General features: G+C 54.2%; 1 protein-coding gene across 1 annotated transcript in view; it reads left to right on the plus strand.

The window, feature by feature from the left end:
- The window catches only part of ARVCF (ARVCF delta catenin family member), a 115,681-nt gene that overhangs the window by 44,037 nt on the left and 45,841 nt on the right, over positions 1-25,803 (plus strand). Inside the window, exons 3-7 of the mRNA XM_027859417.1 lie at positions 1,728-2,353; positions 9,827-10,326; positions 12,228-12,411; positions 23,529-23,646; positions 25,210-25,381. Of these exons, the coding sequence (XP_027715218.1) occupies positions 1,728-2,353; positions 9,827-10,326; positions 12,228-12,411; positions 23,529-23,646; positions 25,210-25,381 (1,600 nt within the window). The remainder of the gene's footprint in view (positions 1-1,727; positions 2,354-9,826; positions 10,327-12,227; positions 12,412-23,528; positions 23,647-25,209; positions 25,382-25,803) is intronic.

Consider the following 25,803-nt stretch of genomic DNA (forward strand, 5'->3'; position numbering starts at 1 on the left):
CTTCCTTCCTTCCTTCCTCCCTCCCTCGCTCCCTTCCTCCTTCCTTCCTTCCTTCCTCCCTCCCTCCTTCCTTCTTTCCTTCCTTCCTTCCTTCCTTCCTTCCTTCCTTCCTTCCTTCCTTCCTTCCTTCCTTCCTTCATTCCTTCCTTCCTTCCTTCCTTCTTTCCTTCCTTCCTCCCTCCCCCCTTCCTTCCTTCCTTCCTTCCTTCCTCCCCCCACCCCTCCGCCTGAGGAGGAGATGAGCTAGGGCCTATGAAAGCCCTGTGAAGGCCGGAAGGGGTCATCCAGGGAGGATGGGAGGTGGTTATAAATGGCCCCTCTCCCGGAGGATACTGGCATGAAGCCGCCCACTGCTTGGCGCTGGCCTTTGGCTGCTGTTGCCGCTGTGTGGGGGCCTGACGTGTCTGCTGCAAACCAGCACAGGAAGGAGTATGGGGGTGAGGGGAGAGAGGCCCAGCCTCCCTCCCCCCGCCCCACTTTCCCTTCAGAGCACTAATGGCCCAACCCCATTTGGCCTACACTGGCCCTGAGAGTTCACTGATTAGCCTCTGGGAGCCCCCGGACACTTTTACCCCGAGTGCTTCCCCTGGCCCTGGATCTGTTTTATAACTGCCCATAAAACAACCTGATGTCTGCCCGCCTACCCCTTTCCCCCATGCTTAGGAAACAGTGCGTTGGGTTGCTGTGTTAACAGAAAAGAGGAAGCTTATGGATGCTCCCGAGCCAGGGCCCTGGTTTGATGGAAATGAAGGACCGTTGGGATGGGAGCCTCCTACATCGTTACCAGACGTGCTTGCGGAGGCTTCCTGTACTTGCTGACTCAGCTTGGAAACCAACGCGAAAAGTGATTCCAATTCATGTGACGCTTTAAACTTTCCAAAACACATTCTTTGCAACAGGCCTGTGAGGGAGGGAATGCAAGGATGGTTAACCCCATTTTACACAGGAGAAAACTGAGTCCCAGAGAAAGGAAGGGATATGCCCCAGATCACACAGCAAGTACATGAACTTGAACCCAGGCTGGCCACCTCCGAAACTAAGGCCTTTGCCAGTTCACCTGGGCTGCCTCTGATAACAATTTATCCAGAGAAACAGCCCATGTCACCCCATACTGAAGGGTCCACAATGACTCCACAGGGTTAGCACAAAGGTGAGCGCTGAGTGATGTGCTGGAGAGAGCCTGGAGTTTGACATCAGAGGTCCTGAATTCAAATCCCAGCTCTGCTGCTTACTACCTGGGGAGCTACTTCATCCATCCATCCATCCATCCATCCATCCATCCATCCGGGCCTCAGTTTCCTCCTCTCTAAAATGGGTGGATTAGACTAGTTGATCACCAAGGTTCTTTCCTGCTCTAAATCTACAGTCTTGTGGCCTGGGTTTGAATCCCACTGTGACCTTGGACTTCATTTTTCTCATCTGTTGATACCCTTCTCTCATCAGAGGTGGGGGTCTATGGGTGCAGAATATCGTATACCCCGTGAATCACAGGTGATATGTCCAATGCTTTTGCTCTGACGGTTTTTCTCTGTTAGGAGGGAAGGCTCCCTAGGTGGCTGGGGTCGGGGCTTAGGCGCTAAGGAGCATTGGTAGGGTAGTGAGAAAAGACACTGATAAAACGTGGAAAATGAGAATTCGGGGGTTGGGCCAGATGGTTGGGGACTTTGACGCACTCAGTCCAATGAATCCAAAGATGCAGCTGCTGATGGTGGCCTTCTGCCTTACAGGTCACCAAGATGGTGAAGACGGTGACCACGAGGACAGTGCGCCAGGTTCCCCTGGGGCCCGATGGGCTCCCGGTCCTGGACGGCTCATCCCCCCTGGGCAGCTACACGGACTCCATCGACCGGCGATACCTGAAGAACGGCGAACGCTACCTCCCGCCGCAGGCCTCCTCGACCCTGACCCGTTCCTACAACAGCTACGGGGAGGGCCCTGACGGGCCCTACCGCTCCTTCCACACCCATGACGCCAGCGGTGGCTACGGGGGCGCCGAGCTACCTGATGGCTACGGCAGCCTGTCCCGCGGCATCGGCTACCGGCCCCGCTACGCCTACGTCCCCGGAAACACCTACCGGCCCGAGGATGGCAGCTACACCCTGCCGAGCCGGAGGGAGGCCTACGGGCCACCCGGCGCCCAGCCCCAGGTGCCCCCCGTGGGCAGTGGCCCAGACCTCACCGTGAGTAGCCGCTCCCAGCCCGAGAGGTTCCAGCCTGAGCCTTACGGGCTCGAGGATGACAACAGGAGCCTGGGGGTGGACGACGAAGGCTATGAACTGGACCCAGACTACTCCACCGTGAACCGGCGGCTGCCCGTGGGGGTCCCCGAGAGGAGCCGGCCTCACAAGGGCAGGTAACGGCTGAGCGCCCCTCCCCAGACAGGGTGGACCCTGACCTGCACAGCTTCTGAAAGCCAGTTGGGCATAAGCATTTATGAAGCACCTACTGTGTTCTGGGCACTGTGCTGCGCTCAAGGGATATGAAAAGAGGCCAAAGATAATTCCTGTCCTCAAGGGGCTTACAATCTAATGGGAGAGAAAACATGCAAACACATAGGTAGACAGCAAGCTACGTCCCAGATAAACAGAAAGTAAGAGGGAAGGCGTGAGGACTGAGAGGGCTTGGGCATTCTGGACAAGGCGGGATTCTAGTTGGCACATACAGGAAGCCGGGAGGTCAGTGGTCAGAGCGGTCCAGGCTTAGGGGCCGGCCAGAAGGTCCGGAGCCAGGAGATGGAGGCCAGGAGGCACTGGGTGGAAGAGGACGGGGTGGGGAGCCAGGTGTGAGAAGGCAGGAAAGGTAGGGGGCGGGTTATGGAGGGCTTCGGAGGCCATAGGGAGCCATGGGCGTTCACTGAGTGAGGGTGGCATGATCGGGCACTGTTATCATGGTTATGGTTGAGTCCTTTGTGAGTGGTGTCTGCCCCTCCATGACCCCATCTAGGGTTTTCTTGGCCGAGATACCAGAGTGGCTTGCCATCTCCTTCTCCAGCTCATTTTACAGAGGAGGAAATTGAGTCAAACAGGGTCAAGTGACTTACCCAGGGTCTCCCAGCTGGTCAGTGGTTGAGACCAGATGAACTCAGAAGATGAGTCTTTTTGACTCCAGGCCCAGCGCTCTGTGCACTATGGCACCCCCTACCTGCCCATCTCCATCAACAGATAACAGTAATAATAGTAGCTAACAATTATATAGCGTCCTCTATGTGCCGGGCACCGTGCTAAGTACTTTACAGTCATAATCTCATGCTGTCGTTTTCATCCCCATTTTACAGATCAGGAAACTGAGGCAAACAGAGAGGTTAAGTGAGTAGCCCAGGGTCACGCAGCTAGTTAGTATCTACAGTCAGATTTGAACTCGAGGCTTCCTGATTCCAAGTCCGGCATTCCCACAAGTCCATTGTGCCCTCTTTCTCCTCGAATGGCCCCTTCTAGCCTCTGCAGGCAGGAGAGACACAGGATAGTAGGCTGGACTTGGGAGCCATGGCGCTAGAGTCGAAGGACCTGTGTTCAAATCCTGCCTCTCACTATTAGCTGTGTGGGAAAGTCACTCACCAGCTCTGTGCCTCAGTTTCCTCTTCTGTAAAATGGGGGGAGGCCGCGTCATTAGGTCCCTTCTCAGCTCTGCCATCGCTTACTAATTGGCCCCGAGCGCTCCATTTGGAATCAGGAGACCTTATTGACTCCTGGCTCTTCCCCTTCCTGGCTGTGGGCCCCCAGGAAAGCTGCCTAACCTCAGGCTCAGTTATCCCACCTGTGAAATGGGCACGCTCCCCGGGGATGCTGCCAGTCTCCAGTGGGATGATGCCTGCAGACCTCAGGGCACTCCAGGAGCGCCTGCTGCTGAGTCCGTCATCATTTAGATGTGAGGAGGGCGGGAGGGAGAGGAAAGGAATGTTTGTCAACCGAAAAAGAAAAAAAAGAAAGATTTCAGAAATGGAGCAGAGGGGACCACGGCCCAGAGAAGGGTCTTGGTGCAGTGTCTGAGCTGGGGCTCCCTCCTTCCAGCCGCCTCCCCTCCGGGCCTCCACGTCCTCCTCTGTCGAATGGGGGTAACATCTCCAGATTCCTCAGAAGGAGAACAGGGAATCCTGGATTGGGGGCTGGAAGGGGCTTCAGGCACCCAGTGCAGCCCTCCCATTTTACAGAGGAGTAAAGTGAGGCCTAGAAGGCCTAGGTGACGTGGCCAGGGTAAGTAAGGCCTTCCTGACTCCAGGCCCCGCTCTCTGTCCTCCATGGAGAAACCACTGAGCCCAACCCCCTTCGTTTCTCAGCGGATAAACTGAGGCACAGAGGAGAGAGCATAGAAGGACCAAGTCATGTTAAGATTGATGGAAGGAACTGGGGATATTGAGCTGGAAGAAGGGAGGACGGGGGTGGGGAAAGGCTCTGGCCGCTGGTACTTGAAGGGCCGTCATTAGGCGGCAGGATTGGCCTGAGGGTGAGGGTCCTGGGCACCGAGAGGTCAGTGACTGGTCCAGGGTCACACAGCAAGTGAGTTCAGGAGTCAGAGCCAGAACCTAGGACCTCCACGGGCTGGCCGTCCATCTGCTGTGCCCAGTGTCTCTCTATATTATTCATTATGATAATAATAATAATAATAATAATCATAATAGCAGAGGAATGATTACAACAATAACTAGTTGTATTTCTATGACGCCTTAAGGTTTAACCCAAGCATTTTGGGCTCCACAACAACCCTGGATAATTCTCCAGATATTATTCTGCCCATTTTATAGCTTAGGAAACTGAGGCACAGAGAGGTGGCTTGATTTACCCAGTCTCACAGAACTGCTAAGTATTTGAGGTAGGATTCAAACTCGGGCCTTAACTCCCGAGTCCACCCCTAGTGCCCTAAAGCTTAAAGCACCTGACATTTACATGAGGCTTTGAGGTTTTCCTCATTTGGGCCGCACACCAACCCGAGGATAGGTCAAATGGGAATTATTATACCCATTTTATTGTGGGGAAAACTGAGAGCGGGAGATGTCTTGCCCAGAGTCACACTGCTAGTGTGTGACAGAGGTTGGATTCAAGTCTAGGTCCTATGAATGTCCCCATCTCTTCAAACTGGAAGGCTTTGTATTTCTGGAAGGTCTCTGGAGCCCATGGCTGCCAGTCGCTCTGCCCCGCTGGGAGTTCTCGGGTCCTTGGCTGGGAAGCGGGCTTGGGCTTGTCAGTTTACACCTGTGCCTAGGTGGATTGTCAGCTTACACCTGTGCCCTCCACCTTGGCAACCGCCAGGGAGGCCAGGCCCTGGCCTGGAACCTCAGGAGGCATCCTCTGGCTGGTCAACCAGGATGGGCCGGTATGTCAGGCAGGCTTAGAGAGAGAGGCCTCAGCCTCCTCAAGCCAAGGCCTGGGGGAAGGCCCAGTGTCTCTAGGACCTCGGAGACTGTCTGGGGGGCTAAGAGTAGGTCGGGATTCTCCTCCCAGAAGGGAAGGGCCCCACATGCCCACCGCAGTCTCCTGTCTCCTGGACTTGCCACAGCCTCCTGCCTGGCCTCCGTTTCCCCAGGCTCTTCCTTCTCCCATCTCCCCTCCACACAGCTCTCCCCAGAACCCCCTTTAGGCATACCAAGACGCAGCCCTCATCGCGGCTGGCATTTCTGGGTTGCTTTGTGGGTTTATAAAGTGTTTGTATCAGAATCTTAGAAACTTGGCAGGGACCTCAGAAGCCGTCTCGGCCTCCCCAGAAATGCCTGAGTCCTTTCTGCCGCGTGCCTGGCAAGTGGGCATCCAGCCTGTGCCTGAGACCTCCCATGATGGGGCAGGAGCCCGCCGTCTGCAGTGGCAGCCCACCCCACTTGGGGACCGTTCTTAATGGTGGGAATGTTGTCCAAGCTTTGTCACAGCTTCCTCTCATGACCCCTGGGTGGGTCTTCTGGGGCCGAACAGAACCAGTCGAATCTCTTCTCCATATGACAGCTCCTCAGATATTTGAATACAACAAAAATGTGCACGTGCATGCGCGCGCGCGCACACACACACACACACACACACACACACACACACACACACACACGGCTTCTCTCCTCCAGGCTCAACAGCCTCAATTCCTTCAACTGATCAGCATGGGTGACCAGCGCTGAAAGGGACCTTGGACATTATCGAGTTCAACCCCCTCGTCTTACAGAGGGGGAAACTGAGGCTGGGAGAAGTTAAGTGTCTTGCCATGGGTCACATAGCTAGTGTCAGAGGTGGGGTTTGAACCCAGCCATCCTGACTCCAAGTTCAGTGCCCTGTCCACTTTATCGTACTGACCAGTGTAGGCCCTACCCCATGCTTGTTGTCCTTAGGTAGGCTGTCTGCGGTCCCTCTCTAAGCCAAAACAGCCTCCTGTTCATTTTATTTCTTTTCTGCATGTACCCATCTATGTACATGCTGTTATTTAGTTGTTTCAGTCAGATTCGAGTCTTCGTGACCCCATTTGGGGTTTTCTTGTCAGAGATGCTGGAGGGGTTTGCCATTTCCTTCTCCAGCTCATTTTATAGGTGAGGTAACTGAAGCAAACAGGGTGAAGTGAGCTGCCCAGGATCACACAGCTAGTACGTGTCTGCAGTGATATTTGAACTCAGGAAGCTGAGTCTTCCTGACTCTAGGCCCGGCGCTCCGTGCACTATGGCGCCACCTAGAGCCCAATGTACATGTTGCTGCCCCCCATTAGAATATAAGCTTCTTGAGGGCAAGGATTATTTCACTGTGGGGGAAGGGGGGTTGTGCTCCTGATACCTAACACAGTGCCTGGCACATAGTAGGTGCTTTATAAGTACTGAATGATTGATCTCATCCAAACCTCTCCTTTTATAGGAGGAAAGGAAATGACCCTATCATGTTCACTTTAGTGTATTAAGCATTTATTAAGTTCCTGCTGTGTGCTATTCACTGGGAATACCGAGACATCCCTTTGTCATCCCTTTGCCTTGCACACTGACTCAACCAGAAGCCAAATCTCAGATCCTCTGAATACCCGTAACCCTGTGTTGGGAATTCAGTTACATGCTCACCACCTGGTGGGTGCCTGGTGGGATGGCTCCCCGGCCATGGACTGTGAGCTTTGTGTGTATCAGGACTAGATTTCCTTCATACCCATCTTTGCTGTGCTCTCTCACTGTCTAGCATGAGACTATGTATACAAGAGGTGTTCAAAGAGGGTTTGTTGAATGCACAGTGCAAAGAAATGATACAGAGCCCAAACAGGCCAGTGGGGCCCAAGTGTCCTCAGTTTCTCTCTCTGTGAGCCCTGAATTGTTCCACTGTCTGGGGGAAGCTGCCCAGAGCTGAGGGTCAGGAAATGAAGGTTCAGATTCAAGCTGTGCTGTGTGACCTTGGGTGAATCCCTGCTCTCTCTGGGCTTCATTTCTTTTTTTGTCTTTTTTAAGTGTTATTGATTCCTCTTATTTGTACAGACATATTCCCCACATTGACCCTTCTAGATGAATCTGTCCGGGCCTCAGTTTCCTAAGAGTATTCGACCAGAGCAGGGGCCTTTCCCTCTTGGGTGCCCTGGCCCCCATTGGCGGTCTGATGAAGAAGTCTTTGGGTGATCCTTTCTCAGAATCATTTGAAATGCATAAGATAAAATACTGAGAATGGTGAAGGAAACCTGTTCCGCTGAAACACAGATATCAGAATATTTTTTAAAATGAGTTTATGGACCCCAGGGAAAGGACCTAGGGAAGAGGAGGGGCAGAGAACAGGTATTTATTAAGTGCTACTATGTGCCAAGGACTGTGCTAAGCACCATTTACAAAGATCCTCCTAACAATCCTGGGAGGTTGGCATCAATTTTACAGTTGAGGAAACTGAGGCTGAGACCAGGGTCACCCAGCTAGGAAGGGACCGAGGCTGGATTTGAATTCAGGCCCCAGGCTCTATCCCCCACGTCACCTAGCGTGACGGGCTCAGTCTTGCAGGCCTGCTTTCCAGGGAGCACACTCGGCAGACTGGCTTTGGGGAGTCTGGGGAGGAAGTGGTGAATTAGACACGGCAGGGGAGGGTGGCTCGCCCGGGGCTTTCTGGCCCTGGATGCCGGCCTCTCTGCCTGGTCACTTCTGCCTTCAGTTTTTGTGTTCCCTTTGATGTTGACAGGCTACCATGGAGGGGCCAGCGTCCGGGGCCTCTGGGTACGGCCATCTGCACGGCCACATCCTGCTCCATTGAGGGAAGCCCTGAGCGCTCTGAGGCCTCCGGGCCTCAGCCAAGGCCCCTGGAGACGGTCGTCACCCCACACCCACCTCAGTGCCCTTCCCCCCTCCTCCCCACCCCGCCGGGGCTGCTGCTCCCTACCACACCCTGGGCCAGCTCTCCCATATCCCTACAGGGATGCTTCTGTCCAAATGGATCCTTGCTGGGGCTCTCTCAGGAGCATCTGCTGTTCTTTCATGCCCGTCCCTGCCTCAGCATTCCAGGCCAGGAGAGGGGACGCAGAGAATAGCCCATCACCCCCAGGCTTTAAACCTCTGCAGCGGGGGGGGGGGGGGGGGGGGGGGGGGGATAAAAAAAAAAACATTGAGATAGCACTTTAAAATGTGTAATATTTACAATTATTATCTCCTCTGCACCTCACAACTACCCTGGTAAGTAGGTACTATAACCATTTTACAGATGAGGAAACTGAGGTAGGCATAATCTAAGTGACTTGTCCAGGGTCACACAGCTAGTTGGTTTTTGAGTCCAGATTGGAACTCGGGTCTTCCCGACTCCAAGCACTTTATCCTCTGCCCCATCTAGCTGCCTTTGAAAGTGTCCCACCATCCCTAATGCCCCTTCACCACCCTGCCCATCCTGAAGCTACTTAGGTGACATAGGACACAGAATGCTGGGCAAACATAAATTCAAACCTGGCCTCACGTGTGTGCTACCTGTGTGTCCCTGGGCACGTCACTTAAATGCTGTCTGCCTCAGTTTCCCCATCTGTAAAAGGAGGATAATAACAGCATCTTCTCCAGCATCATGAGAATCAAACCAATTAATTTATGCAAAGCTCTTTGCAGACCTTAACGCATGACGTAAGCATGAGCTATTATCATCAGAGCCCTCCTTGGATTCCCCCCGCCCCTGGCTCTGCCTCTCATTTTAACTAAGGCTAAGAGACAGTAGGAGCCTTCTCCAAGGTGACATGCCTAGGCAGTCACAGAGCTGGGGTTTGGTGCCAGGACCCCACATCCCCCCAATCCAAGTCATCAATGAGCATTTTTTTAAATTTTTTTTATTTTTAGGCAATTGGGGTTAAGTGACTTGCCCAGGGTCACACAGCTAGTAAGTGTCAAGTGTTTAGTCTAAAGCCGGATCTGAACACAGGTCCTCCTGACTTCAGAGCCAGCGCTCTATCCGCTGCGCCACCTAGCTGCCCCAATCGATGAACATTTATTAAACGCTTACTGTGTTCCAGGTACTGTGCTAAGTACTGGAGGTGCAATGAAATACAGAAAAGTCTCTGCCCTCAAGAGTCTCACAATCTAATGGGAGGAGACGGCGCACAGAAGGGCGCTCAAAGGGGGAATGATAGAAAAATTCCAGAGTCCGGAAGGGAGCCTGGAGAGGAAAGAGGCTCTGACGGGCCTGGGCGCTCTCCTTAAACTGGAGGTTCTGGGAAGGGCCCCAGGGCTCAGAGGACGTCCCGGCTGAGGAATCCCGTAATCTCTCCTGGGTTCTGTGATACGATTGCATTCTCTCAGGAGACAAAAGGTCCCAGGGAGCATTGTAGGGTGGGTCTCCCTCAGAACAAGCTGTTTCTCTCAGCTCTGCCTCCCTTCCTAGGCCTGGGGCCTCAGGCCGTTTGACCGAGGCTCCTCATCTGCCCTTGTGTTTCCTTTCCTCCTCAGAGCCTACGATGAGCCATCGGAGAGCGAGATGATTGATGAGCGGATCCCCTACATCCACGGGGGCTATGCCGCCCCGCTGGCCCAACCTGAGAGGGGCAGCATGGCCAGCATCGACCGCCTGGGCAAGAGGTCGCCCTCCATTGACAGCATCCGCAAGGACCCTCGGTGGCGGGACCCAGACCTGCCAGAGGTGATTGCCATGCTCAGCCACCCCATTGACCCCGTCAAGTCCAACGCGGCCGCCTACCTGCAGCATCTGTGCTACGAGAATGACAAGATCAAGAAGGATGTGCGCCACCTGAAGGGCATCGCCATCCTGGTGGGGCTGCTGGACCACCCCAAGGCGGAGGTGCACCGGCGGGCCTGCGGGGCCCTGCGCAACATCTCCTACGGCCGGGACCACGAGAACAAGGTGGCCATCAAGGGCTGCGACGGCATCCCCGCCCTCATCCGGCTCCTGCGCAAGACCAGTGACATGGAGGTGCGGGAGCTCATCACTGGTGAGTGCCCTCCATGCCCAGCCCCAGCCCCAATCTTAGCCCTTCTCTCGCCCCATTCCACCCCATGCCCGTTCCCCATCCGCTCTAGCCTCCTTCCCACCCCTTTCTCTCTCTTTCTTTTGATCTCCTTCCCTCTTCCTTATCTCATCCCCTCCTACTCCATCTTCATTCCTGACCACATGTAGGGAGTGGTGACGTGGCCAGGTACAAGCATGGCGAGTGGGACCAGAGGGTGGTACGCTGATACGCCATCCATTAGCAATAAAATTTTGATTCTATTTTGGTCCCAGCTGGAAATTGGTGTGATAGGGTTGGCCAGGACATGAGTGAAACGGGACCCTCCAGCCATTACTATCTATAATATTGAAAGTATATGGAGTAAGCTCCCCACCCCTGGAGGTATCTGAGCAGAAGAGGCCCACACGTCCTGGGTGCTGTAGGGAGATGGACATTTTTCCTTTGTGTCCCCGTCCCTATCACCAGTAGCCACTCAGACCAAGTTGATTGGATTCTTAAGGCGGGTGGAATCAGACGTGCCTAGGGAATCTCAGTGATGGGACTAAAGCCCTGGGTCAGCTCCGTCAGGCAGGCCCTGGGCCTTCCCCCACCCCGTAGGCCACCCGTACCTCTGAATGTCCAAGGTCATTGGGCCAGCGTGCTTAAAGAACTGTGACGTGCTGAGCTCGTCCTCAGCTGACCCCTCATGGTTTTCTTGGCCTAGTAGCTGCTCATGATTCCAGAATGGTTGCAGGTTCACAGAATGCCTTATCCTGTTCAGAGGCAGGGAAGGAGGTAGCGTGTGAATTGTTTCCCCCATTTTCCAGACAATAACACTGAGGCTCCGGAGGTTGAACGTCCTTGTCTGTGGGCACACACCTAGTTAATGTCAGCTGGCATTCAGGTTGAGGTCTCTGGGCTCTTTCCAGCCTGCTTTCCATTAGACTGCCAGGGAATCATTAGAACGATGATGATAATAGACGTTTCTCTAAAAAAAGCCCACCAATTCCTAGTTTTATCTATTAATTCGATGTTGGGTTTTTTTACTTTTGATTTTATTAATCTCTCCTTTGATTTTCAAGATTTCTATTCTAGTGTTTAGTTGGAAGTTTTAAAACTGTCATTGAATTCACAACATCCTTTATACCCAGGATCTGACTGGAGACCCACAAAACCTTCCTATCCTTCCTCATGTTATAGATGAGGAAATTGAGACTCCAACAAGTCGGGTGACTTGCCCAGGGTCACTCAGTGAGTCTGTCAGAGGCAGGATTTGAACCCAGATCTTTCTGACTTCAGATCCCTATGATACATGGACAAAAGTGAGGCAGTTCCCTCCCTAAAGGAACGTCTGTTCTTTCGGGGGAGACAGCAATGGCCAAGTGGAATGGAGGGACAAGGTGCCCTCTGTCTTGTGGCAAATGCTGGGCTTGATAAGTTACAAAATGCTTGGTTGAGTGTGAGTATTGGTATGGCCCCATTTTACAGATTGGGTCACTGAGGCCCAGAGAGGGAAGGAGACTTACCCAAATCCCTTCACACAGTTAAACTAGTATGTGCCCATGCCAGGATTCACAGCCAGGTCCTCTGATGCAGTTCCCACGCCCATTGGGGCCACCCACTTACACGTGCCTTTGGGCAGTTGCCCCGGTGCCAAGAGTGCTGGAAGGGACCTCGGGAAGACCATCCTCCTCAGGGTCATCTGGCCTTTGCTTGGAGACCTCCAGGATGGGGAGCTCACTACCTCCTGGGGCAACCCGTTTCCCTTTGGGATGGTTCTCATCCAGGCTTATGGGTCTCTGCAGCCTCGCCTGATTATTCCCGGTCCTGCCCAGAGCAGACAGTAGCCCACCATGGAGTGCTGCAAGATGTTCTCTGAACCGTGACCCTCCTCTGTCTTTCAGGCACACTGTGGAACTTGTCTTCCTATGAACCGCTCAAGATGGTCATCATCAACCATGGCCTGCAGACCCTGACCAATGAGGTGATTGTCCCCCACTCGGGCTGGGAGAGCGAGCCCAATGAGGACTCAAAGCCACGGGACGCCGAGTGGACCACCGTGTTCAAGAACACGTCGGGATGCCTCAGGTAAGGATGGCAGAGCAGGCGGCCCTGCCAGGCACTGGACGTGGCCAGGGGAAGAGTGCTGGCAACTCCAGAGAGAGACAGAGAGAGAGAAAGAAGAAGAAGGGAAGAGGAGAGGAGGAAGAGAGAGAAAGAGAGAGGAAGAGAGAGAGAGAGAAAGAAATAGAGAGAGAGAGAGAAATAGAGGAAGACAAAGAGAGGAAGAGAGAGTGAAAGAGAGAAAGAGACAGAGAGAGGAAGAGATAGAGAATGAGAGAAAGAGAGAGAGAGGAAGAGAGAGAGTGAGAGAAAGAGAGAGAGAGAGGGAGAGAGAGACAGAGAGAGAGACAGAGACCGAGAGAGAGAGGAAGAGAGACAGAGAGAGAGTGAGAGAAAGAGAGAAAGAGAGGAAGAGAAGAGGAGAGGGAGAAGAGAGAGGGGAGGAAGAGAGAAGAGGAAAAGAGAGAGAGAGGAAGAGTGAGAGAAAGAGAGAGAGGAGAGAAGAGAAGAGGAGAGGAGAGGAAGAGAGAGAGGGAAAGATAGAGAGGGACAGACAGAGAAAGAGGGAGAGGGGAAGAGAAAGAGACAGAGAGACAGAGAAAGAAGGAGAGGAGAGGGGGAAGAGAGAGAGAGATAGACAGACAGAGACAGAGAAAGAGGGAGAGAGGAAGAGACAGAGACAGAGAGAAAGAGGGAGAGAGGAAGAGACAGAGACAGAGAGAAAGAGGGAGAAGAGAGGAGAGGAGAGAGAGAGAGAGACAAGAGAAGGGGAGAGGATGAAGAGAGAGGGAAAGAGGAAGAGGGGAAGAGAGAGAGGGAGAGAGAGACAGAGGCAGACAGAGAGAGAGAAGCCCAGAGACTACCACTCAGTCATTCATATAGGGGCAGTCTTGTGTCAAGTCCCTTCTCTTATGGCCTTAGTTTTCTCATCTGCCAAATGGGCTCAACAATGGCTCTCATTTCTGTAGCTTTTACCAGCATTATCTCACTCGGGCCTCGCAGCCCCAGGAGGCAGGTGTTGTTACCGTTTAACAAATGAGGAAATTGAGCTTCCTAGGATCGTAGACTTTGACCTTCTCAGTCATCTGCATTGTAGTTTGCACGTTGTTTGCCCCATTCGAATGTCAGCTCCTTGAGGGCAGGACCCACGTTGCTGCCTTTCTCTGTGTCTCCAGTGCTTAGCCCCATGTCTCGCAGTCACTTTAGTCCGTGAGCGTTTATTAAATGTCCGGGCAGGTAATTAGTGCTTAATAAGTGTTTGACTGATTGACATTTAATTCAATATCATTTTATAGGTGATTACATCATCTGTATCATATTTTGTAGATGATTATATATAATCATATATATTCATATGATAATGAATATATATCATATGATATATGTATCATAGATAATATCATTTTATAGATGAGGAAACCAAGGCAAAAGAAGGTTATTTAAACAAAAACAGAAAGAATTTATTAAGCATTTACTGTGTGCCAAGCACTGTGCTAAGCTTCTATGAGCCCCTCGATATAGTCACTGTTATCCGTGGCCTGCAGGCACAGACCAAGAAAATCATCCTAAAATTAACTTGCGTGAGGGAACAAGAGCCAGGAGATAGTTTTATACAAATATGAAAGCAAAGACAATGTTGCCCTCAAAGAGCTTATATTCTAAAGGGGTAATAAAACACCAAGGGGAGTGATGGGCAGGGTACTTTGGAAAGTTAGGCCTGTGAGTGGGAGCAAATTGACCCGTCCCATCCAGGGACAATGGTGGATTTGATCTGGTCTGGATTCGTGGTTACGCAATTGACGAGGGGGGTGGAAGGAGGAAAGGTTAACATTGACCCTTTAATGACCGCGCCCAGTGGTAGTTCTACCGCTGCCATCTAACGGTGTCATTGTCCAGCCCACATCTCTCTACCTCTTCTAGAAACGAGGTTCATCTGCCATGACCTGTCCTACATGGAGCCAGGCTGGCTCTCGGTGATCACTGCTTCCTGTTCTAGGTGTTGCCCAGCTATCTCTTTAATGCTTCCTTCTAGAATTTTCCCAGGAATTCAAGTCAAGTTCCCTGGCCTGTCATTAGGGACAACGCTTGCCTTTCACTTGTCCTGTAATACTTCCCCTGTATACACAGTCTTTCGAGGATCACTGATAATTGCTCAACATTCACATTAGCCAGCTCTTTCAAGGCCTTAGAACAGGGGATGTCAGAACTAGGAGGGGCCTTAGAACAGGGGATGTCACATCACTCCCATCAGCCAGTTCTTTCAGGAGCTCTTCCATCTGGGGCACAGGGGACTTGAATTCATCCAGGGCAGCGAGGGCTGCTCTTTGCCCCGCCCCTTCATATCTAGAATACTGATCCAGAGTACATCTTCACACTGGTACCTCTACATTTCCAAGGATGGCATTTTAGCACTAAGTGCAGGCAAGAAGATTAGCCCATCTGCATGGGGCAGAGGGAAAGGAAGGGGAAAGGGAACAAGCATTTATGAAGTGCCTACTATGTTCCAGGAACTGTACCAAGGGCTTGCTAAGAGCCCCTCATTTGTAGATGAGGAAAAGCCCCAGCAGATAAACCTTGAAGTCGCCCCTCTCTGCCAGCTCGTACCCCTGGGCCGGGCCGGGATCTCCTTCCCAGACACCTCATTGTTTCCTCTGTGCCTATGGGGGCCAGTGGTCTGGATGGGTCAGTCTGACAGGCCTTCCCAGGCCAATGGCTGACGGTCTGGACAAGTGCCAGCCACTGCCTCAGGGGGCCAAAGGTCTGGCGCCAAGGGAGACCATTGCGCTGTACAGGAAATGGGCCAACACGGACAGACTTGTCTGCTGGATCAGGCAGTTGGTGCAGGTGGCGAGCTGGCGTTTTTAAGCAAACCCCTTATCAGCTGTTTATTGAACTGGTTAAATCACAAAATGGTAGAGCTGGAGGGCTTTAGAGCAGGGGATGCCAGGGCTGGGAGGGGCCTTAAACAGAGACCACTGAAAGGGTGGTGGGTTTTTGCCCTAGCCACGGTCCTCATCATCTCAGGTCCCTGGGGTCAGTCAACAAGCATTTATTAATCTCAGCCTAGGGGCAGCTAAGTGGTGCAGTGGATAGAGTGCTAGGCCTAGAGTCAGGAAGACTCCCCTTCAGGAGTTCAAATCCGGCCTCAGACACTTACCAGCTGTGTGACCCTGGACAAGTTATTTCACCCTGTTTGCCTCAGTTTCCTCATCTGTAAAATTAGCTGGAGAAGGAAATGACAAACCGCTCTAGTACCTTTGCCAAGAAAACCCCAAATAGGGTCATGAAAATTCAGACACAACTGAAACTGAATAACAAAAACTGTCCCAGACTTCTGTGTGCTGGGCACAAAAAGACAAAAAACGCCTGCCCTCATGAAGCTTACATTCTATCAGGGGAAAGAACGTGACCACTTCTATATGGAGACAAAGCAAATACAGGGCGGTTGGGCCTGGGGGAGGGGACTCCCTGGACGCGACAGGGCTGGGACCGAGAGGAGTTGGGGATTCTGAAGGGCAGGGGTGAGAAGGGAGGGCCTTCCCCGCATCCAGGACCTCAGGACAGTGAAAAGGCGAGAGAAGGAGCGGAGGCTGATTGGCGGGATCTTAGAGCGAAGCGTACATAATCGCCTTGGAAAAGTGGGTCGGGACCGGGTCAGGAAGGGCTTCAAATGCTCAGTGGACGAGCTTGCATTTCTTCCTAATGGCCCTAGGGAGTCGCTGGAGCCTTGAGAGCAGGGGAGTGACCCCGTCCGGCCTGTGAGTTAGGAACATCACTGGCAGCCCCATGATTTCGCTCAACCTAATGGCCAAGCTGAGTATGAAGGGCCAGGTCCAAAGCAAAAGGAGGCAGGCCCCTGTCCAGGTTTGGGGGTCAGGGAGGAACTGGAGAGAGGAAGACTTAATTTCCACGTATGGAAAAATGTCCTGCCAATCAGAGCTGTTTGGGAGTGGAGGGGAGGTAGTGAGCTCCCCAGCTCGCGGGTCTTCAAGCAGAAGCTGGAGGACGATTCACGGGGACAGTCTAGAGATGACTCTTGTTCAGGTCTGGATTTGACTTCCAGCTCTGGGATTCTGAGAGTTTGCAGTTCTAGGAGTGCCCGGGGACCAGGCGTGGGACCTCCTTCCTGGCACTTTGCCCTCAGGAGGGGCTGCTCCAGGTTGTGCTTTTTAAGGTTTTGTCGTAGTGGCTTTGATGCCCCAGTCATGCCCCTTCTCCAGCACAGCGGCTGTGTATGCCGCATTCCGCCCCCACAGCCCCCCATTCTCTGCTTCCTCCCCCGGCCTCCAGTTCTAGGATTGGTCAGTACGTTGAGTCATTGGCACTTAGATCATTGCAGCTGTCGTGATCAATCCAATCACAAGCATTCCTTAACCTTCTGCCATGTGTGTGCCCGGTGCTAAGGACCCAGATACAAAACATGCAATCCTCTAGTCCCAAAGAAAAGGGCCCGGAGGAGCCGTCACGGGCGAGAATCCCACCAGGGAGACCCCAAGGCGGGCCTTTCCAGGCAGGAGGAGGTGGGGGAGTACATGTCATGGTGGGGGCAGAGAATCGTCTTGTTTGCCTGGAGGGTAGAAGTACTATGGGAAAGCTGGAAAGGAAAGCTGCTCCCACACTGCGTGGGGCCTCAGTGCCAAGCAGGAGGCTGAAGTCTCCTGAGTGTTCAGAGTCACTGAAGGTTTGGGGAGCAGAGGGATGTGATGAGATGAGTCTTTCTGACAGTCAGTCTCTCAGTGAACATTTATTAAGCACCTGCTATGTGCCAGGCACTGTGCTAAGCCCAGGGGATACAAAGATGCAAAAGATAGTCCCTGCCCTCAGGAAGCTTACAATCTAACAGGGAGACAGCACACAAACAAACATACACAAAGCAGGACAGAGACAGGATAAACAGGAAATAATTCGAAGTGGGCAGGCCAGCTAGGATGTGACGGAGGCCATCCAGGCCTGACCTCCTCACTTCCACTTTCTCAGAAGCTTCCCGCTGAGGGTGATCCCCGCCCCCACCCCCACCCCCTTCCGCGGCCCCCTGGGGCCGAGCCCCCTCCTTGGAGGGCAGCTGGGGGCTTTTCTGAGGCCCTGAGGTGCACTCAGTCCCCCCTCAGGTGATTGGTGACTTCCTGTCACCTCCAGGGTCTGCCTCCCAGGCAGCATCCACCATGGCAGCGGCAGTCACAGCCGGGGGGGCCCTTATGGAGATGGGCTACACTCCCTCTGGAGACCAAAAGGCAGGGCTGGTCCTTCTACCCCAGGCCTCTCGATGGTCACAAGGTTTAGAGCCCATAGGGCCCTTAAGAAACCCCAGCGCTTAGCCCAGGGCCTAGCACATAATAAGGGGCTTAATAAGGTTCATTGACCGACCTACTGATGGACGGTCCCCCTCTCTTCTGCCGCCTCAGGCCACACGAAGCACCACAGTTGGTAGCCTGGGGAGCGTCCAGAGGAGGCAGCCAGGGGAAGGGCCTTGAGGACCCACTGAACGGAGAATTAGCCTGTTCTCCTTGGCCCAGTGGGGCAGAATCAGGAGCCATGGTGAACACAGAGAGCCAGACTTGGGCTGAATATAAAAACCCTCCCAATCACGCAAGCTGCCTTGCAGGGGAGTGGGCAAGCTGGTGGCTATTGTCAGGACGAAGGGGCCATTGGTCAAGGCTGGCCTGCCCTGTGGGCTTATGGGAAATCTAAGCCCTCTTCCCCAAGTCCTCCAAGACGGTCATCCTCTGGGGAATCTTGATACAAAGCTGGGGACCCCAGGGACCATCTGCTCCATTTTACACATAAGGAAACTGAGGCCCAGGAAGAATCTGTGACTCGGCCCAGGTCACATGGGTAGGAAACATCAGAGACAGGACTCAAACCCAGGACCTCTGGCTCCAGAGTCAGGGCTCTGTCCACGGCATCACGCCTGAGCCTTCCGTTACACTTTTGAGTGCTGTTTCCTCCAGAATCGCGGGGTGGGGAATGCAGGGAGCTGAGTGGGCGGGTGTCATCCTAGAAACCCTGGCCGGCCAAAGCAGGCTCATCTCGGAGGCCGGCACCCGCTTCCCTCTGGGCAAAATCGGTGCCTCACGCACCGCGCTCTGTCTCCTCATTAGCGGCTCCCCCACCTTCTTCCCCCTCCTCGCTCCCCACCCAGAGAGGATGAGAAGTGGGTCAGCTGTTTCTTAGGAAGCTGCATGATAAGAGCACGGGACCACGTGCGTCCGAAGGCCTGGGTTCAAGTCCCTGCTGTGACTCTGAGTTCTGCCTCCCATTCCCTCTCCGGGCCTCAGTTTCTCCATCCATAAATCTGAGTAGGTTGGGGGAGGAAGGCCCCTTCCAGCTTGAGCTCCACTAGGATGATTGTCTGAATCCATGTTGATTCAGCGTTGCCATGGAGAAAAATGATGACGTCAGGGTTGGGGGGGGCACTCTTCATCTTAAAGGGCCGGCTGAAGGACCGAGCAGGTGGTGGGGTCCGTGACCAGTGGGAGGAGAGCGTCCACACCAGCAGAGGGCAGCCAAGCGAGTCCCCAGCGTCCCAGCGTCAGGGCAGGAAAGGGCCTCAGACAGCAGCAAGCCCAGACTCCTCTCCTTTTACGGAAAGGGAAACTGAGGCCCAAGCTCCGACAGGGAACAAATAAAAGAGCTGTGGTTTGGAGTCCGGTCCTCTGACCCTGAATCTGGCTTCTTAGGACACCCCTGGCCCCTGCTGTGGCCTGAACCCCGGAGCTTAACTGTCTTAGCAAGACTTTGCCGGGCTTTGGTGTCTTGGCCAGAGCGGATGTCCAGCAACATCCTCGACCTCTTTTGCTCCCCAGCCAAGGTCGCCGTGCAACCCAGGGCAAGACAGGCCCTTTCTCTGGGCCTGAGTGCATTCCCTCTTCCCTGAGGTCCCTGACATCCTGTGCTACTCTGTGTGGGGACGCAGGCTGGACCAGTGGAGCAGCCCGCTATTCAGAGAGCCCTGAATGCCAGGCAGGGAGCCGTCCATCCGTGAGCCGGGGGGGTGGGGAGTAGAAGAGAAAGGAACCTGTGCGAGCTGAACCTTTCTGAGCCTTGGTTTCCCCATCTGTGAAGTCAAGGAGTTGGCCTGGAAGGCCTCCTTCGCCTCTCGATCTGGGTCCTTGGGGATGCGGACGGTTAAGTGTGGTCACCGTAGCAGGGAGGGTGGGAGAGGACAGAGATGAGTGCCAGTCAGGAGGGGAAGATCGGCCTGGTGACATCTTGACATTGGGAACAAATGAAATGACCATGAGGATTTGAGCCCAAAAACGCGGGCGATGGCCACCTTGAGGGACCAGCTGGGGGCAGTTGAGTCAGGGCCTGACGTTGGGGAGGCGGGGATCGCTCTGCCTTCTCCATCCCTACGCAGAACGGAGAAGAGGGCTGAACACAAAGGCCAAAGACCTGAGTGCAAGAGGTGACAAACTTGACCTCACTGGGCCTCAGTTTTCCCAGCTATAAAATAGGAAGAATTTTTATGGAGAGAGCATTCTATTTAGAGTCAGGAAGGCTTGGGTTCAAATCCCACCTCAGACTCCTACAAGCTGTGTGATTCTTAGCGAATCCACTCAACTTTCTGGGTCTCTGATTCTCTGTGAAATGGGAATGATCAGTAGAGCAGTGCGTATTTATGAAGCACCTACTATGTGCACCAATGCGTTAAATTCCCTCTCCTCCTGGTGCTGGCCTGGCTTGGGGATGGCCCTCATTTCCCGTTACGGCACCCTTCTCACTTTGGGGCAGCGGGAGGGCCCCAGCTTTGACAGGAGGGAAGCCTGGCGGCGCTTGCTAAAATGGATAATGGGAGGGTCTGAGTTCATATTCTGCCTTTGACACTAATGACCTTGAGTAAATCTCTTCCTCTTCTGAGCCTCTGTCTTCTCATCTGTAAAATGAGGACCTGGTGGTCTGCGGGGCCATGACCTCCTCTGACTCCAAATCTCTTATCTAAGACCCTGGGGCCTGCTTTGTGTATACTCAGCACTTAGCACAGTACCTGACGCACAGTAGGCGCTTACTAATGCTTACTGACGACTTGACTAGAGGGATCTGTGTCACCAGAGCCTTGGGCCTTCATAGTGGCCAGGACATTCTGGTCCAGCTGCTTTAACATTTAGAAAGCGCCTACTATGTGTCAGGTGCTGGAGATGCAGAGACGGGCCAGTGGTTCCTGTCCTCCAGGAGCTCACATTCTCCTTGGGGGAGACAGCCTGTGGGCATCGGAATGAAAGTCCCAGCTCTCCCTCTTAGGATGTGTGTGGCCTGGGGCAATCCCTTTCTGGGCCTCAGTTTCCCCAGGTGTACTAGGAGGGGGTTGAATGAGATCCCCTCTGAGGTCCCCTCTGGCTCTAAAAGTGGGACTGCATGCTAGGATGACATAAGGGGCAGCTAGGGGGCGCCATAGTGCCTAGTGCCCTGGGCCTGATGTCAGGAAGACTCATCTTCCTGAGTTCAAATCTGACCTCAGACATTTAGTAGCTGTGTGACCCTGGGCGAGTCACTTCACTCTGCCTGCCTCAGTTTCCTCATCTGTAAAATGAGCCAGAGAAGGAAATGGCGAACCATTCCGGTATCTTTGCCAAGAAAACCCCAAATGGGGTCACGGAGAGTTGGACACAACTGACAGGCAGTGTAATGTGATTACTCGGAGTAATGATAATAATTGTAACCATTGTAATATCAGTCAGTCAGTCAATCGACAAACACTGGCCCTTTGATCCACCCTGAAGGCCCCCTGTCCTTCCAGTTCAGGCCTGGGTCTTTGTCGACGTCCACTCCATCCCATGCTAACGCGGAGTGGCTTCTTCCACGGCCCTGCCCCTCACCTAGGAGGAGAGGGCAGAGCACTGGGGGCAGGAGGGCGGGGCCCGCTCGTCCCTCTGCCCCCGTCTCTGCCCCCTCCATCGCACCTTACCTAGCAGGCGTCTTGTGGGGACATCTGTGTCTCTGGATCTGCAGGTCCAGTTCCTGGGTGGTGAGCAGCATGGGGGCCGGGAGGGGGGCTGCAGCCCTGGGAAGGTTGTCACCCCTGCTCCCCTCACCCTCCCGAAGGCAAGGGGGGCAGCCGGGGGTGGTCCCGGCCTCAGCGGAGAGGCGAGTTCCCAGCAGGGGGCCACAGCCCCTGCCCCAGTGTTCCGCCCTGGCCAGGCCTGAGGAGATTGGAGAACCAGATGGGCCTGCTCCTCCCCCAGCTCTGGGAAACTCACCCCAGCGGTCACCGCCCCCTCCCCAGGAATGCTCCGAGGAGGGGAACAGAGCACAAAGTGCTGGCCTGACCGGGAGTGGAGCAAAGCTGGGAGGAAGCGGAGGGAGGGGAACAGGGAGGGAGTGTCGGATCTGATAGCCAAAGGGAAGGGCCGTGGGCCGGGAGCCCGGACCCCTGGGTCCCAACCCCAGCCCTGTGTCTCTGCCAGGTCCCCTCCCAGGGGAGGCAGCGGGTAGGGGACAGCAGGGAACGTGCTGGGCTGAACCCTGGGTTCAGCGTTCAGACCTTCTTGCTGTCTGGGTGCCCTGAGCCCCTGTGGGCCTCAGTTTCCCCATCTGTAAAATGAGATGACCTGAGGTCCCTCCCAGATTTGTCCACAATCCTGCGGTCTCCTCGGACCCTTCCAGAGCTGAGCCCTTTGTCTGGTACGATGGAAAGACTAGTAGATCTGACATCTGAAGACACCTGGGTTCAGATCCTCTCTGACAGCTACTACCAGGGTGACTTTTGACAAGTCACTTCCCTTCCTGGGTCTCAGTTTCCTCATCTGTGAGAGTTTGGACTGAATGCTCCGCAGTCTCTTCTGGCCCTCACTCTAGAGTCCTGGTGCCAGCTGGGCCTGTTTCCTAACTTGCAGAGGGAGCAGTAACCCTTGCCCAGCCCCCCTCGGAAAGACGTAACGAGATCATGGACGTGAAAATGCTTTGAAAGTGTTGGCATTCAATGCTTAGGAAGAGGGAGGATGCAGATGGCCCAGTCTAGACGGACACTGGACCAGAGTGAGTTTATTTTTCACTTAATCCTGAGCCATAGCTCAAAATCTAGAGTGAGGAGGAGCCTCAGGGGGGTTCCAGTTCACCCCTCCCCCCTCATTTTGCAGAGGAGGTGAAGTGACTTACTGGTCCAAGGTCACAAAGGTGGGAAAGCAGGGGCAGGATTTGAACTCAGGTCCTCTGACTTTGAAGCCAGTGTCATCTCCATGCTTGACAATGATACGAGAGAGGAAGGAGAGTGTGCAGTGGAAAGAAAGCTGGGTTAGGGCTTCGGAGACTGACCTTCGAATGTTGCCTTGTGCTGGGCCACGCTGAAAGCTGCCTGAAGTCTTGGGCACAGAGGATGCCGGAGGTGTGGTACTACCGTGGTGTTGCAAGGACGGCATTCTTGATAGCACCTTTTAAGGACTGCCCAGCCCCTTTAGGCCACTCTGGGTCAGAGAGCAGAAGACTCTGTCACTAGGCCTGAGGAATAAAGACAATGTCTTCACCATTGAGATGAAGAGACAAGCCCTGCTCCCCAGGGCCCTGGAGACACTGGCCGTGGCCTTCCCAGGAGGAAAAAAAAGCATTGCCTAATCCTCGAGTCACTTGGGTCCTTGGAGTAGACGTAGTCAGACACCTGCAAAGAGGACACGGGACCCATACCCTTCTCTGGGACAACCTCTAGCCTCCCCTTTCTCCATGTCTGACCAGTGGCCTGAATTTAATCAAGGCTCAGGTTCTGAGAATTGCTGAGGGGATTCTGGAGGGGACAGATGGAAACTGAGGCCAGAGGAGTAGTCCGGTGAATGTTCCCCAGAGCTGAGACTCAGGCTCGAGCTTGCTGGCTCTCGCTCCTGTGCTCTCTCCACCTTGCCCTGCCCCTTCCCCAAGGTCGACCAGCTCGTTCCTAAGGCCCAAGTTGACCAAGGGACCTCAGAGTCCGTGGGAGCCAATCCCCTCATTTTATGGCTAAGCTGAGGCCCAGAGAGGTGAATTGATTTGCCCAAGGTTGCACAGGGAGTGAGTGTCAGATCTTGGACTGGAGTCCCGGCCCTCTGACCCCAGAACCAGGGGTCTTACCACTGGCCCACCCTGCCTCATTCCCTAATCGGAGCCAGCTCTCCTGACTCCCAGGCCTCTGAGCTTCCCAGAGGCCCAATGGGCTAACCAGATTCCCTTGCACTCCCCAGGAACGTGAGCTCAGATGGAGCAGAAGCGCGCCGGCGGCTTCGGGAATGTGACGGGCTGGTGGACGCCCTCCTTCACGCTCTGCAGTCGGCCATCGGCAAGAAAGACACGGACAACAAGGTAACGATTCCACACAGCTTGGGGTGCTTGGGGTGGGGCCTGGGATGGCTGCCCTCCCTCAGGGGCTCTCAGGACACAGGGCACCCTCCTCCTTTGGGACAGGGGCCTCTGCAGGGAAGAGGAGCCCAGGCAGTATAATGGAGACCAGTCAGTCAGTCAACCAGCATTTACTGAGCACCTACTATGTGCTGGTTCTGGGGAAACCAAGAAAGGCAAAGTCATGGTCCCTGGCCCCCAGGAGCTCCCAGTCTAATGGGAGAGGTGACATATAAAAACTAGAGAGATAGAGTTATAAAGAGATGGATGAGATGTAGTGTAAATGGATGGTAACTTCTGGAAGCAAGATGGAAACAAGCATTTATGCTCATGGCCATGGATACCTACTGTGTGCCAGCACTGGGGAAACCAAGAAAGGCGAAGTCCAGGAACCCCTAGTGTAATGGGGGAGGTGACCTATAAGTCACTAGGCCTGTATAAGGGATTCAGTGTGACTGGATGGTGACCTCATAGGACAGGGCCTGGGTTTGAATCCCAGCTTCACTCATTATTGAGGGGGTGGCCTTGGACAGGTCATTTCCTATCACTGGGTCTCAGTTTCCTCATCTGTAGTGAGGTGTTTGGACCCAATGGCCTTGGAGGTCTCTTCATTCCTGACCAAGTTAGGGGCAGGGTGTTCTATTCCTTTGGTCCTCACAGGTCCCCTGTGAAAGCAGGGTTCTCATGTCCATGTATGAAATATTGAATCGAGTAGAACCAAGAACCGAGGGGGAAAGTTCAGAGGTCAGTTTAGGCTCAATGTCAAAAAAAACCTTCCTAATACTGAACACCATCCCACGGGGCCTGGGCAGCCTCAGCAGGTAGTGAGTTCCCCGTTGCTGGAGCAGTGGGTGGCTGGCCATTTGTCAGGGGTGTTGGAGAGTGGCTTCTCAGGCAGGTCCAGGCTGGAGTGGCAGCTTCCAAGCTCTCTTCCAGTTCTAACATTCTGGGATTCTGGTGGGGTTTTACTTTTAATCTGGTCAGGCTGCAGAGTGGGGGGTGAAGGAGGGGAGGAGGCTTTCTTCAGCAGTAGTGAGAGAACTCAGTGGGAGATTCAAACAGGATGGAACCTGGGCTCAGGGAGGTAAAAGAGGCTGGGAACTGAGGGTGGATTAGAGGACTTTCCATCTTGGATGTTCTATCTAGAATCATTGAATTGGAAGGGGGACAGGACTTAGAACAGGGGATGGCAGAGCTGGGAGGGGCCTGAGAACAGGGGATGGCAGGGCTGGGAGGGACCTGAGAACAGGGGATGGCAGGGCTGGAAGGGGCCTGAGAACAGGGGATGGTAGAGCTGGGAGGGGCCTGAGAACAGGGGATGGCAGGGCTGGGAGGGGCCTGAGAACAGGGGATGGCAGAGCTGGGAGGGGGCCTTAGAACAGGGGATGTCAGCGCTGGGAGGGGCCTTAGAACAGGGGATGGCAGAGCTGGGAAGGGCCTGAGAACAGGGGATGGTGGGGCTGGACAATGTCTTTGAGACTCTGATTTTCCTTTCTTTTCACACCCCTTCCCTGTCTCTCTCCCCAGTCGGTGGAAAACTGCGTGTGCATCATGCGTAACCTGTCCTACCACGTGCACAAGGAGGTCCCAGGTGCTGACAAGTACCAGGAGCCCGAGGCCAGCCAGGCGGCCAGCACGGGGGCCCTGCCCCGGAGGAAGAAAGATGATGCTAGCTGTTTTGGGAGCAAGAAAGCCAAAGGTGTGCGCCGAGGCGGGGCCTGGAGCCCTGGGGGCCCCACAGGGCAGGGGCGGGAGCCTTGGTGGCCTGCTGGGCCCCGGGGAGGGCTGGGGACTGGGAGGGCTCACCCAGCTCCTCCCAGAGTCTCAGGATCAGGCCCAGGGGCCCCCTTGCTCTCCTTGCTGCCCTGACCGTCCCTGGCCCAGAGCTTTCAGAATGGTGGAACAAAGCCTGACTTCTGGGCCCAGAGTTAACACTGTCCTCCTCAGCCCTGGCAAGGTTCTATCTGACCACAGCCATTCCTTATTCCTGTTTGACAGATGAGGAAACTGAGGCCCAGTTTGGACCCAGGATGGTCCCTGTGCTTCCCATTCTCGACTCCGCCCCCTTCCTCACCTTCCCCAGCCCTCTGCAGATAGAGGGTAGCATCTCCCTGTTAGCAC

This window comes from Vombatus ursinus, unplaced genomic scaffold, assembly GCF_900497805.2.
Source record: "Vombatus ursinus unplaced genomic scaffold, bare-nosed wombat genome assembly UNPS02014167.1, whole genome shotgun sequence".
Classification (NCBI taxonomy): domain Eukaryota; kingdom Metazoa; phylum Chordata; class Mammalia; order Diprotodontia; family Vombatidae; genus Vombatus; species Vombatus ursinus.